Source organism: Petromyzon marinus, chromosome 16, assembly GCF_048934315.1.
Source record: "Petromyzon marinus isolate PM22_M1 ecotype Great Lakes invasive population chromosome 16, UKy_Petmar_22M1.pri1.0, whole genome shotgun sequence".
In the NCBI taxonomy this organism is placed as follows: Eukaryota; Metazoa; Chordata; class Hyperoartia; order Petromyzontiformes; family Petromyzontidae; genus Petromyzon; species Petromyzon marinus.
In genome coordinates this window covers 597,809-611,946 of record NC_133682.1, presented here as the reverse complement: position 1 = coordinate 611,946, position 14,138 = coordinate 597,809, and the positions used below count along the sequence as shown (strand labels likewise).

The following is a 14,138-nucleotide window of genomic DNA, read 5'->3' as shown; positions in this document are numbered from 1 at the left end:
AGTGGATCATCTCCATCTGTTCCATCTGTACGGGGATAGAGTGCTCCCCCCTCGCATGCATGGATTTTGTCCGAGTGCTCCGGGTTCCTCACACGTGTATAGACACTCAATAATTGGCCGATGACGCCGTCATATATAGAGGATAGCAGAGCTTGGAGGGAGAGAGGAATTTGGCGCTGGCTGTTTGCCGCGTGACTGCTACTGCTTTCCCGCTCGTATGCGGTTCTTTCTCCTAGTGACTCTGAGCCGTCTCCTCTCTCTCTCTCTCTTGTCGAGAGGGAGCGGATACTTTTCGGCGGTGGTGCGGCATTGCGAGTTGACATCGTCACATTATTATTATTAATATTGCCGCACGCGTGAGACAAATGCCGTGCCACTCGGCCTCTCTTAACCTCACGTGCTCACCCCCGCGGCCATGCCTTGTGGACCGCTCACCCAGCGCGGGGAGCCATCCGGCAGCAGCAGCAGCAGCAGCAGCCGAGGAATCCCCCTGGCAGTGGGACTCTGATGATGACGAGGGGGACGAGGGGGAGTTGGCGGGGGAGCGCGTCGACGGCAGCGGAGGCGGCCAGCGGAGGAGACGAGCCCTGCCGGACGTGCGCAAGGACGACCTCGCCTCCCGACGCGCCCGGCTGCACGACGCGGCGCGCGGGGCCCCCGCCGTGCCGCCCGCCCGCTTCGTGCCGGCCTCTTCGTGCCCCGAGGACGCGCGCCGCTGGGACGACATGCTGCAGGCGTCGCGTCGCTTGCGCGAGCACGCCATCCAGCAGCTGCAGCTGCAGCGCAGGTCCGCAGGAGCAGCGCAGGGGCAGCGTAGTGGCAGTGTAGATCAGTATAGTGCAGTGGCAGTGTAGTGCAGTGGTACTCATTAATCGACCTTGGAGGGATAATGGGGCGCTGACGCGCCCGGTCGAGTTGCACAGCGTCGCGCGAACGAATCGGGCAGGGAGAGCGGGACCAGGGAGCGGTGAGATGCACGTGTGGGAGCGGTGAGGTGCAGGTGTGGGAGCGGTGAGGTGTGGGAGCGCGTATGAAGGCCGCAGACTCTCACCGTTGGAGGTGCGACAGCTGAGAACATCGGTGGGGAGAGTTCTCTGGAAGTTGTCGACCACAATGGACGGTCGGACACTTTCACTCATTCGTGAAAGCAGTCGCAATGGTCGCGACAGCACTGCAGAGCGCCGAGAGGGAGCAGGGATGAGCGAGCGAGGTCTCTCCGCAATCTCCACATGGGTGGAGGAGGTCTCCTTCAGTGGCCAGGAATGTCGATGCTCCTCTCTGCTCATGACTTGTCTGATGGTGATTCTAAGTCATGGTTGCTCTGGTGATGTTTTTTGGAATGATGTCCAGTCTGGGGAGCCCATTGTGCCCTCTCTCGTCTTTTGTGATGTCCATCTGAGGCCGGCTGTCTGCTCCTGCCACAGGAGTGCTGTGTAATCCACTGTTGCTGTTAGTTGACCTTTTATAAAGTATTTTCTTTTATTTGCACGTGGGATCAACTTCATTATTTATCCTTCCGAATCGTATCAACAACATAAGCCTTTCATAACCGTTGTCTGATTTGCTGTGACCATGATTATTCACATCTCTCTGCCGTCCTTGCACTCGCCACCTCACAGTGGCAAAGAGGGGGCCGCCGAGGGAGACGCCGCCCATGGGGGGGGCGGCCCGCCAGGCCTCTCTCCCGAGGGGGAGCCCGCGGCCGCGCCAGCCCCAGCCCCAGCTGTGGGCCCCCGGAGAGTCGTGGTGCGGCCAGACCCCGAGAGAGACGACCTGGCCAAGCGTAAAGCACAGGTGGCCCAGGCCCGAGGCCCCGGGCCGCACGGCCCCCCCAACGCGTGCCAGGCGGGGGCCACGGACGCCGACCTCCACACTTGGCAGCGCCTTCAGTTGTCGGGAGAGGTGGCCAGGTTAGCAGGTGCCGCACGTGTGTCACATCGGGGCGCACGTGTGTTACACCGGGGCGCACGTGTGTCACATTGGGGCGCACGTGTGTCACATCGGGGCGCACGTGTGTCACATCGGGGCGCACGTGTGTCACATCGGGGCGCACGTGTGTCACATCGGGTGCACGTGTGTCACACCGGGGCGCACGTGTGTCACACCGGGGCGCACGTGTGTTACACCGGGGCGCACGTGTGTCACATCGGGGCGCACGTGTGTCACATCGGGGCGCACGTGTGTCACATCGGGGCGCACGTGTGTCACATCGGGTGCACGTGTGTCACATCGGGGCGCACGCGTGTCACAGAGGGAGCATGTGTCACACTGGAGACACGTGCGTTGAGAGGCAGCGTGAGGGTGAGTGAGTGATGCCGCGTGTCCTACTCGGCAGCCAAGGGGACGCGGCCTCCACCGCCGCCGCCGCCGCCGCGGTTCAGGTCGTGGACGCGGAGGTGGCGACACGCGACGACCTTGCCAAGCGCCGGGCACGGGCCCCGAGCTCCGGGCCCCAACCACAGCTCCTCTCTTCGGGGCCCATGTCCCGCAAGGACCTGGAGCGGTGGCAGAAGCTTCAGATCGCCCGCGAGGGAGACGAAGGCGGCCGCGGTGGGGAAGAGCTGGAGGAGGAAGAGGAGGCGGGCGCGGGCGGGGAGAAGCAGGGAGCGCAAGGCAAGGCCTCGGGGCCGCACTCGCACGTCACCAGCTCGGGGGCAATGTCGCAGAAGGACCTGGAGCGGTGGCAGAAACTGCGGATCACGAGCGAGAAAGACGAGGAGGAGGTGGAGGAGGCGGCAAAAAAGCACGCGGCGGATGAGCCAGTTGCAGCGACAGCGCCTCTGGTTGCACACAAACAGCAGCCACAGCAGCCGCAGCAGCCGCAGCAGCAGAAAGCGCCAGGGCAGCACCCCAAAGTGGCGTCGGGTCCCATGACGGAGAAGGATCTGATCAGGTGGCAGCGGTTGCAGATCTCCCGGGAGGAGGGCGAGAAGGGAGCGCCCCTCGCCGAGCCCGGCCCCGAGAAGGCCCCGCACGCGGCCGCGAGCCCGGTCAGCGGCGGCACGGGAGCGCACCACGCGCAGTTCGTGAGTGCGGGCGCCATGACCGAGAAAGATCTGCTCAAGTGGCAGCGCCTGCAGATCTCCAGGGAGGAGGAGGGCGAGCAGGAGAAAGGCAGTGGGCAGAGAGACGAGGGCAAAAGCGGCTGCTCCGCCACTGTGAGCGACAAACTCAGGGCGCCCGCCTCCTCCTCATCCCCGGGGAAGTTCGTGGGCACGGGGGGCGGCATGACCGAGAAAGATCTCCTCCGGTGGCAGAAGCTTCAGATCGGGAAAGGAGAAGAGGGCGACGCGGAGGGGGAGGGACGCGCCGCCGCCTCCCCGGAGCCAGCGCAGCCGACGCGCCCCGCCCATCCCCAGCCTCACAGCGCGCCGAACACGACCCCGCAGAAACAATTCGTGAGCGCCGGGCCCATGAGCGAGAAGGATCTGCTCAGGTGGCAGAAGCTCCAGATCGTCAAGGAGGAGACGGACGAGGAGGAGGCGGCGGCGGTGCCAGTGCCCCGTGACACGGGGACTCGAGCGGCCGCTCCTGCAGGGGTTCCTGCAGCTTCCCAGCCGAAGAAGTCGCTGCCCTATTCTCAGCAACAGCAGCAGCAGCAACAGCAGCAACAGCAGCAGCAACAGCAGCCGCAGCAACAGCAGCAGCAACATCAGCCGCAGCAACAGCAGCTGGAGAGCAGCGCGAAAGGAGTTCTGATTGGCACCGCGTGGAGCAAAGGCGTCGCCTTGCCGAGACTCGAGATCCCCCCGGGGTGGGAGAGGGAAATGCAAGCAGCGATGGGAGGAGGCTCCCCCGATGATTGGAAGTTCCTGCTCTACGAAGAGATGTGAGCTCTGGAGTCTGAGCGGCGGAGGTGCATGGCTCGTCCTAACCTCGCAGCACGACCTCCAGACCCCTGTGGGGATCTCAGTGATTAACGCGACGTTCACGCGCGCGCGTGCGCGCACACCGCATGCCTTGCCACTAAATCTGCGTTCGCACGCGACGGGCGACGTTGGTTGTCTCCGCTGGGTTTGACAGTGCTTCTGTTCCGAACGGTGATCTGGTTTTGAGCAGTGACTTGGCGTGAACAGTGATCTGGCTTGAACAATGACCTGGTTTGAAGACTAAGCTGTTTCTAAGTGTCTGTGTGTGTCGGTATGCCATCCCATTTGCCTGAAGGGTCGACTAACCCATGGCGATGTTGTTGTTGTGTTTTACCAGCACGGTTGTGTGAGGTCGTGCCGAGTCGCTAACACTTGCATTGCTGAATTTAATGCGCGTGGTTGTTGTGGGTTTCACGCCACGACGCGTGCGCTAACAACACGCGGTCACGGGTGAGTGCAGAATGTCCTCACTGGGTGGTGCGAACGCGAGGGGCAGCGGTCGTGTAGCGGTGAGCGCGCTGGGCTACACACCCAGCCACCCGAGTTCGATTCTCGCTCACGGCCAACACCAGTGACGAATATTTTAACTGGTCCCTGAGCCTCCCCTAGGTCGATTCAGCCTTAAAATGAGTACTCGGTGTGGTGTGTAAACTTCAGCACTGGGAAGACAAAGGCGTTCGGACGTGGTGCTGGCCACCTCCGTAGTGTGCTGTGACGGCCTTTATGGGCGCGCTGCTCACTAACAGCACTTGCCCCAACAGCCCGTTAAAGATAGAGCGGGGTGAGTCCCCTGTCCGATGTTAATGATGATGACGACGAAGAGTGTCGTGTCCCCGCAGGAGGATGAGCGAGGGCGACCAGGGTGAGGGACCCGAACCGCACAGCCGACAGCACCACGAGGAGCTGCAGCGCGTCCACGCCATGCTGAGAGAGGACCAGGAGCGCTGGCAGGAGGTGATGCTCCTCGCCGCCACCACCACCACCACCATCATCATCGTGATGAGATTGGCAGATGGTGGTGGTGATGGTGACAATAGCGGGTGGTCGTTGTGATGAGATTGGCAGATGGTAGTGATGTGATCGTGGAGTGGTGGTGTTGATGAAGTCGTGAGTGGTATGATGAGAGTATATGGAGGTAGTGGTGATGGTGATGATGGTGAGGAGATGGCGTCTGATCATAATGAGAGGATTGTGGTCGTGGTGAGAGTGGATGACGATATTGCATGATCGTGATGGTTGAAAGCGGATGATGATGATTCAAAGTGATGACGATTATGAAGGTGATGCATCACTGAGCCCCGACCGTGATCCCCCACTCGCCGTTCTCTGGCCAGGACCTCGCCCGCTGGAAGAGCCGGAGACGCAGCCTGTCCCAGGAGCTGATCAAACGCAAGGAGGAGCGGGAGGAGCGGGAGCGGCGCGGAGGAGACGGGGAGAGCAGCAGCCGCCTGCGCAGCATCAAAACCTACCGCGAGATGCTGCAGGAGAAGTGGGGGCACCACCACCACCACTCACAACAACCACAGCGACACCACTGCCACCACACAACCATCACCACCAGAAACACCACCGACCGCGAGATGCTGCAAAGAGCCACTACAGCAACACAACTAATAGCAGGAGCAACACAAACACCACGCACGCCATCACCACAACTAATACTCGCAGCAAGAGCTCCCTCTTCCTGCCCCTGCGTCTCGCTGTTCCCTCTCCCTGCTGCTGTTCCCATCTCTTGCCCTCCTACATCTCCCTGTCCCACCCTTCTCCTTGACGTCATCTTGCTATCTATGAAGTCCCTCTCTCCCTGTGTCATCTTCCATGTCGTAAATCTCAGTCCCTCTCCCTGCTGCCAAACTCCATCTCCCTACCCGCCTTGTGTCCGTCTCTCTACCTGTCCCCCCTCCCCATTCCTGCCTTCTTATTAATAACCCACCCCTCCCTCGGCCCCCACCTGCCTGCCCCCTCTCTCCCTCGACCCACCTTGCCTCCCCCTCGCCCCCACCCCCTCCACCTCCCCCCCGCCCCCCTCCCCGGCAGGTCCCGGCGCGAGCGCGAGCTGCAGGACGCGTACCGCCACGCGCGCTCCGAGGAGGAGGCGCGGGAGATCCTGCGCAGCTACCAGGAGCGCTTCCTGCAGGACTTTGCGGGCGAGAGCTACGAGGCGCCGGCCTTCCTGCACCCCCAGCAGCAGCCGCAGCAGCCGGGGGCACCCCCACGCGGCGCGCATCCCGACGCGCCCCCGCGCCCGTGCGTTCCCTTCCTACGGCAACGCTCCGAGCCGTGCCCCTCCCCGACCGGCGGTCCCCCGAGCCACCGGCCCGGGGGAGAGGCGCGCGTAGGCGGCGCCGCGCCGGCCCCGGAGTCGCCCTTGACGACTCCGGGGCACGCGCCCACGCCTCCTCCTCGCTCTTCATTCGCGAAGAGCGCCCCCGCCCCGGGGGACGCGGCGGTGGCGACGGCCGAGGCGGCGTCAGAGGCGCGAGGGACGCGGAGCGGAGCTTCGCCGGTCCCCGCTGGGTCCCCCACGGGCGGCCCCGGGTCTCCGGGGTCCGTGGCCGCGCGCGCCGCCGCCGCCTCCTCCTCCTCCTCCTCCGCGGCGCGCCTCCTGCCCGTGTTCGCGCCTCGTCCCTACCGGGCACAGCCCGTGAAGCTGCAGGCCATGCTGCGATATCCGAAGGTGCAGGCTGCCTACCGCCCGAGTACCCCCTCCCTTGCTGCACAATTAATAATAATTATTATGCTGATGATGAATACGTGAGTTAATACTTCCATGACTGAAATGGTGAAGGATTCAGTGAACGAAATGTCTAATACGTGAGTGATTGAGCGAATTCACAAGTTAATTGAAGAAATGTATGAACAAATCAGTGAATGAATACGTGAATGAACGAATGAATGGGTGGACTAATTGATTATTGTATGGATAAGTGAATGGTTCAATGAGTGAATGGGTGAATGAACAACGAAGGGAATTAGCGAATGCATACATCGGAGAATGGGTTAGATCGTGCACGCTCCCTCTCTCGATCCTACAGACGGGGGAGGAGAGCTCGGCTCCGAACGGGAGCGAGGCCAAGGGGCAGGGCGCGGCCACTCGCGGCGCCCGGGGAGCCGTGATCCCCCCCTGGGAGGCGCCCCCCGCGACGGACGCCGGGGGCGCGGGGCCCCGGAACCCCGAAACCCGGACCCCCACGACCCCCGCGGCGTCCGCTGGGATGTGGATGCCCCCGGCGGGAGGGGTCACCGGGAGCGCGCTGGGCACCCTGGTGAGACGCACGTGCGGGGTCTACAGCAACTGCGACCCTTCACTGCTCTTGGCTAATTGGCGTTTTGTAACCAAGGAAACGACTGCACTGCTTGCATGTTGGCAGTGATCGCCGACGAGGTGCAAACCTGGCTTCGTAGGGCTGCGGGGGAGTGATAGAGCAGTGATTGGCTCCCTGAGCTACGAGCCCCGCGACCCGGATTCCATTCCTGCTCACGACCAATAATAGTGGCGAATATTTTAACCCGTTCTGGGCGTCCCCTAGATCGACTCAGCCTCAAAATGAGTACCTTGTGCGGTGTGTAAAACTTCAGCAATGGGGATACAAAGGCGGCCGGGCGTGGTGTTGGCCACTGACCCCCTCGTGTGCCGTTCCAGACCTCCATAGGTGCTCGCTAATTAAATCACTTGACCCAACAGTCCTTTTCAAAGATAACGGGATGTCTGTATCTATGTCTCTGTGTCTGTGAAGAGTCCGTATCGCGAAGCTGGACCAGCCAATGGACTGGGGACCAAGGGGCAGAGAGACGGCGGGGCCGGCGCGACGGGTACGAGGCTCCCCCCCCCCAGCCCCCCCCCCAGCCCCCCCCCCCAGCCCCCGACTCCTCCTGTGTAGCCTCGACGACGACCACCGTGGCTCCTGTTAATGCCGGAAGAGCACACGAGGGTAATGGGTGACCAGCCAGTGCCACGCCTGGCCGACTTTGTCTACCCACCAGCCAGCGGCTATGGACTATAAACCGCTTCAGAGTTTGCCTGCTTTGATCAGCAAAGCCACTTAGTGGACGGGCCGGATTGCGACATCGGATAATTAGTGATGACTCGACAGCCCCGCTCATATGGTGCACTGTTGTCGGCCACATTAAGAGATTGTAAAGCACGAGAGATATGTCTGGTGTGGCCTCGTGGACTAAATAGGCCGGTGGACATTTATTTGATTGATTCGTGGAGGCGCGGAGCGGAGATTCACCCGCAACGAGCCCCATCCCACCACCAGTCCGCTTGCCCACACACAGGAGAGTCCTGCGGCTCTGTTTCAGGACGGTCCTGCTCTGTATTCGCGGTGGTGGGGGGGGGGGGGGGGGGAGGGAGATGATTGCCACGAGTTCCCCAATTAAAATGCGGACCGCGACGTCGGCACACCATCGGTCTCCTCTTCTTTTCACTCACGTCCACCGGGATGGTTCACGCGCGCGCCCCTGCACCGTTCACCAGGGCACCCCGTCGAGCGCGAGGCCGCCACGCTCCCTCCCTGCGCTCTGCTCTCTCCGCAGGTGGCGGAGTCGACGTCCGCGGCGCAGACGTGAGTCGGGTGGCGCGTGGAGCTCACGACACAGCGACACGCTCACAACAAAGACAAAGATCCCCCGTATAGCCTTTAACAGGCTGTCGGGGCAAGTTCTATTAAGCGAGCACCGATGAAGGCCGGCACGGCGCACCACCCCACGCTCGGCCCCCTTTGTCTCCCTCGTACTGATACCGACTACACATTGTTCACGCACGGGCGATTTACCCCATTGTTGATTGAAACCCGCGGGTCGCAGACGTCTGCCCCCCTCTCACCCCCTCCTCGCGACCCCTTCCACCCCCTTCTTTTTCTTTTGAAAACTCTCCTCTAGGCCCCTGTTGAGGGAATCCAGGGGCCTGGTGCGCGGATGGGCAATTGGACCTGGGACCTTGAGGCGGAGAGGAGTCGGCAGGAGCGGTGGCAGCAGGAACAGGAGAGGCACCTCCAGGTACGGGGGCGGGAGGCGGGGGGGCCCTCGTGGCACCAGGTTGAGGAGGCTAACAAACTCTACCCCGGGTTTTCCAAGGCTCAGGTGCCACAGCGCTGTGACCCAGCGGTGTGTTGGAAGCAGGAGTTGGTGGATCACGAAGATATATACCGTGACTTCAAGCACCATAATCATCAACCGGTCGTCAATACATCCGCTTGCAGACGGCACCCGAGACTGGAAACTCCGAGGTGGAGTCTGTAGTCTTCTCAACCTGGAGCCGCGAGGCGCCATGGGCTACGGATGAGGTCCATACCCTGGCAGCTGGCGATGGGGTTCGGGGCGTGCGTGCTGTGTGCTGCGTGTAACTGCGTGTGCTGTGTGCACTGCGTGTGTACTGCGCGTACTCTGTGCTGCATGTACTGGGTGTGTGCTGCGTGTGTGCGGCGTGTGCTGTGCGTGCTGCGAGCAGGAGCGCTACCAGCAGGAGCAGGAGAAGCTGCGCCAGGCGTGGGAGCGCTCCCAGCGCGAGGTGGAGAAGGAGGAGAGGCGGTATCACGAAGAGGTAGCTCACGCGACCATGCGCGCCGCGACGTTCCGGGATCATACCACCTCCTGGGCACCACCCACTGCCCCCCCCCTCCCCCACGCCTGACAGCTCCATTTGATTGGCTCTAACGGTTGAACGGTTATAGTGAATTTTGACCATCTAACGCAACAGAAAGTGTCAATCACCTTTAACAGGAATTCGATTCCGCTGCTTCCTCCTGGTCCCTGTCTCATTTTTCCCGTCCCGATCATGCCCCCCTGACACTCTCGTCTCTCATGTCTTTGCCTCCAATGACTCCCCCGTGCCCCCACCCCCCTATTTCTCTCGTCATTGTCATTCACCCGCTCCGCAGGAGAAGCGAATCCTGGCAGAGACGATCGCTCCCCTGACCCCGCACGCTCTGCTCGCCGCCCCTCCCGGCGTGACTATCAAGTCGACGCCGACCCCGCAGAGCCGCGCCGAGCCCCCCGCGTTCCACATAGAGACGCGCGGGAAATTGTCCTCGCTTCACGGGGGGGCCAAGGTTGCGGGGGACCCCCCTCACGCGGGACGGGGGGCTCACGAAGCCAACGAGAAGACGGAGAAGGATGAGGTGGAGATGGAGCGCGCCGAGCAGCACAACAGGGACGAGCTGCGACGCCAGTTCGAGGAGCAGAAGCGGTCGCTGGAGGAGCAGGTGATGGGCTTCGAGGAGGAGGAGAGGAGGAGGAGGTGGCAGGAAGAAACGAGGAGGTGGAAGGAGGCTCCGGGGGGCGCTGAGCAGGGCGCCGTGGGTGCCACGGAGGGCGGCGAAGATTCGCAGCAGTCCGTGCGACTCAAGGCGATGCCGGAGGGAGTGGCGGGCACGACCCCCACCCCGCCCCCCGAGCGGGGGTCAGCGCCGACGTCTCCCAGCAGGTGAGGCGGGCGCAGTCGCCACAGGGACGCGTGCTTGGACGACGCGCGCACCCTGCGCTCTGCGTCACAGAGAGGCACGTGGTGCAGAGACACGTGGTGCAGATACACGTGGTGCAGAGACACGTGGTGCAGATACACGTGGTGCAGAGACACGTGGTGCAGAGACACGTCGCTCGTGCCGCGTCTCAGGGGACACGCGGCATCCAAGCGGCAGCCTCACGCGGTCACCAGGCGATGGCGACAAAATCCTTCTCGCTCCCCAACCTCGCCACGCCGCCACTGCCGCTCTCCTAACCCCCCCCCCCCCCCCAGGTCCGTGAGCGGCAGGAAGCTGTGCACGGCGTGTGGGTGCCCCCTGGGGAAAGGCGCCGCTATGATCGTTGAGTCCGTGGGTCTATACTACCACATGGAGTGCTTCAAGGTGGGGATCCCGCCTCCCCCCTGGAGAGGAAGGAGGGGGGCACATCGGCACACTTACATCACCCCCCCCCCCTCCCCCACTCCTACTGAACCCACCCATTTCGCCCCTTGCACGCGCGCGTCTCATTCCATGTGAACTAACACGAGCTCGGCATGTAACGGTAGTCGTTGGGTCCACAGTCATTGGTCTATAGTTATTTCTCGATAGTAAAAATAACTCCACTCAATGTGGGGGGGTCAGCCCCCCCCCCCCGATCGCCCCAACACCTCTCACATGAAACCCGCCACCAACTTGGACCACCATTACAGGGACGAGGGTGCTGGCGTTACATGCCTCGCGAATGACCCCCACCCCTCCTCCCCCCGCCCCCCTCCGCCAGTGTGGCGTCTGTGGCCGGGCGCTGGCTGCGAGCGCGACGGGGACGGGAGCGGGGACGGGAGCGGGGACGGGAGCGGACGTTCGCATTCGGGGCGCGCGGCTGCACTGCGCCACCTGCTACTCCCGTGCGAGAGGTGGTCCCCTCCATAGCCTCACCAGCCCCTCACCAGCCCCTCACCAGCCCCTCACCAGCCCCTCACCAGCCCCTCACCAGCCCCTCACCAGCCCCTCACCAGCCCCTCACCAGCCCCTCACCAGCCCCTCACCAGCCCCTCACCAGCCCCTCACCAGCCCCTCACCAGCCCCTCACCAGCCCCTCACCAGCCCCTCACCAGCCCCTCACCAGCCCCTCACCAGCCTCTCACCAGCCTCTCACCAGCCCCTCACCAGCCCCTCACCAGCTCCTCACCAGCCCCTCACCAGCCCCTCACCAGCCCCTCACCAGCCCCTCACCAGCCCCTCACCAGCCCCTCACCAGCTCCTCACCAGCCCCTCACCAGCCCCTCACCAGCCCCTCACCAGCCCCTCACCAGCCCCTCACCAGCCCCTCACCAGCCCCTCACCAGCCCCTCACCAGCCCCTCACCAGCCCCTCACCTGCCCCTCACCAGCCCCTCACCAGCCCCTCACCAGCCCCTCACCAGCCCCTCACCAGCCCCTCACCAGCCCCTCACCAGCCCCTCACCAGCTCCTCACCAGCCCCTCACCAGCCCCTCACCAGCCCCTCACCAGCCCCTCACCAGCCCCTCACCAGCCCCTCACCAGCCCCTCACCAGCCCCTCACCAGCCCCTCACCGTCTACTCACCAGCCCCTCACCAGCCCCTCACCAGCCCCTCACCAGCCCCTCACCAGCCCCTCACCAGCCCCTCACCGTCTACTCACCAGCCCCTCACCAGCCCCTCACCAGCCCCTCACCAGCTACTCACCAGCCCCTCACCAGCCCCTCACCAGCCCCTCACCTGCCCCTCACCAGCCCCTCACCGTCTACTCACCAGCCCCTCACCAGCCCCTCACCAGCCCCTCACCAGCCCCTCACCTGCCCCTCACCAGCCCCTCACCAGCCCCTCACCAGCCCCTCACCAGCCCCTCACCGTCTACTCACCAGCCCCTCACCAGCCCCTCACCAGCCCCTCACCAGCTACTCACCAGCCCCTCACCAGCCCCTCACCAGCCCCTCACCTGCCCCTCACCTGCCCCTCACCAGCCCCTCACCAGCTACTCACCAGCCCCTCACCAGCCCCTCACCAGCCCCTCACCTGCCCCTCACCAGCTACTCACCAGCCCCTCACCAGCCCCTCACCAGCCCCTCACCTGCCCCTCACCAGCCCCTCACCGGCTACTCACCAGCCCCTCACCAGCCCCTCACCAGCCCCTCACCAGCTACTCACCAGCCCCTCACCAGCCCCTCACCTGCCCCTCACCAGCCCCTCACCAGCCCCTCACCAGCCCCTCACCAGCCCCTCACCAGCCCCTCACCAGCCCCTCACCAGCCCCTCACCAGCCCCTCACCAGCCCCTCACCAGCCCCTCACCAGCCCCTCACCAGCCTCTCACCAGCCCCTCACCAGCCCCTCACCAGCCCCTCACCAGCCCCTCACCTGCCCCTCACCAGCCCCTCACCAGCCCCTCACCAGCCCCTCACCAACCCCTCACTAGCCCCTCACCGTCTACTCACCAGCCCCTCACCAGCCCCTCACCGGGTACTCATCTTGCCTCATGGATCTGCAACTCCACCCACCTTTCGGACCACTCACAATCCCCCATCAACACCACCCACCACTAACCTCACCAACCGCTCACCACCCCCTGTCATCATCCTCCTCACCAAATCTCACCCTCCTTTCTCACTCTCTCACATCACTCCCCTACAACCACCTCACCAACCCTCACCACCTATCATCGCCACCTCTCACCCACCTCACACGCACCTCACCTACTGTCGTCACCCCTCCAGCATCCTCCACGGTCACCTCCATTGCTCTCTACCCCACATCCCCACACTCACCCCGAGGCTTCCATCGTCTCCTCATTCGCCTTCCTTTGAAGTCAAGGGTTGGTGGATCGCACAGACCTTGTGACGCTCCCTTCCAGCCGGCGTTCAGCAGGTGCCGTCCCCTGCCTCCTCAGAAGGCGGTACAGCAAACATGTGGACTCTGCCTGTTTCATCTGTACGGGATAGAGTGTTTCCCCCTCGCACGCGTGGGTTTTCTCCGGGTGCTCCGGTTTCCTCCGACATGTAAACCACTCAATAGTTGGGAGACCTTGGGCCATTGTTGGTAACGCCGGCTCCTCGCCGCGTGGCCGCCGCCGCCGCTGCTGCTGCTGCCTTCCCGCTCCTCGTCTGTGGTGCCTCCTCCTGGCGCCTCTGAGTCGTCCCCTCGCTCTCTGTCTCTCAACGAGAGCGACGAGCGGAGCTGCCACCGCGTCCATTACCCCGCTCCGTTCCTGCAACCCGCAGCTGCGAGGCCACGAGGTGGCAGCACCGCAGAAGGCCTGGAGCGCCTCGCGGTGGACATTTTACTTTTGATATAACTGAGTGCATCTCGTCATACGTTTGCGATTAGTGAAGGGCTTGTCTGTTACCCAACAGATACTATTAGTGTAACTATTCACGTGGCAGTAAAAAAAATACTGACTTAATTAGAAAACATTGTTTAAGATGTCATTCTCATGAGCATCACCAGGCCCCGCGGTTTAAGCACGCGCAACCCACCACTCGTATCGTCCGCCCTGTCCCTCTCCTTGCTCCTCTATGGAAGAGAGTCATTGGCCAAAACGTACCCAATGTTTTTATTTTTCACGCCACACATAGAGCGTTATTGCTGAGCGTGTTGACGTGTCGTTAGTCCACCACTGCCAATGCAACAGCAGCAGCAATACTATCGGAGTGAGATACCCCTCGCTTAGGCGGTTGCTTTTCTCCGGGCATTCCGGTTTTCTTCCGACACGAATCGAAGCAATCCTCATTGTTAAACAATGGAATTGGCCAATCATGCCAACGTAGCAGCACCCTCGTGACAAGGAGTCTTGAGACTCCGAGGAGC

General features: G+C 63.0%; 1 protein-coding gene across 4 annotated transcripts in view; it reads left to right on the top strand.

Moving 5' to 3' along the window:
* LOC116943023 (uncharacterized) overlaps positions 1-14,138 on the top strand; it is a 45,479-nt gene that overhangs the window by 27,995 nt on the left and 3,346 nt on the right. For 2 of the 4 annotated variants that reach the window (XM_076067382.1, XM_076067381.1), the window contains 13 exons: positions 440-787; positions 1,620-1,910; positions 2,336-3,829; positions 4,709-4,823; positions 5,204-5,358; positions 5,907-6,546; positions 6,905-7,135; positions 7,607-7,682; positions 8,409-8,437; positions 8,754-8,870; positions 9,322-9,414; positions 9,752-10,296; positions 10,609-10,717. In XM_076067382.1, the coding sequence (XP_075923497.1) occupies positions 440-787; positions 1,620-1,910; positions 2,336-3,829; positions 4,709-4,823; positions 5,204-5,358; positions 5,907-6,546; positions 6,905-7,135; positions 7,607-7,682; positions 8,409-8,437; positions 8,754-8,870; positions 9,322-9,414; positions 9,752-10,296; positions 10,609-10,717 (4,243 nt within the window). Of the gene's footprint in view, positions 1-439; positions 788-1,619; positions 1,911-2,335; positions 3,830-4,708; positions 4,824-5,203; positions 5,359-5,906; positions 6,547-6,904; positions 7,136-7,606; positions 7,683-8,408; positions 8,438-8,753; positions 8,871-9,321; positions 9,415-9,751; positions 10,297-10,608; positions 10,718-11,096; positions 11,230-14,138 lie in introns of all 4 variants that reach the window. The other 2 variants (XM_032955621.2, XM_076067383.1) reach the window with 2 other exon arrangements.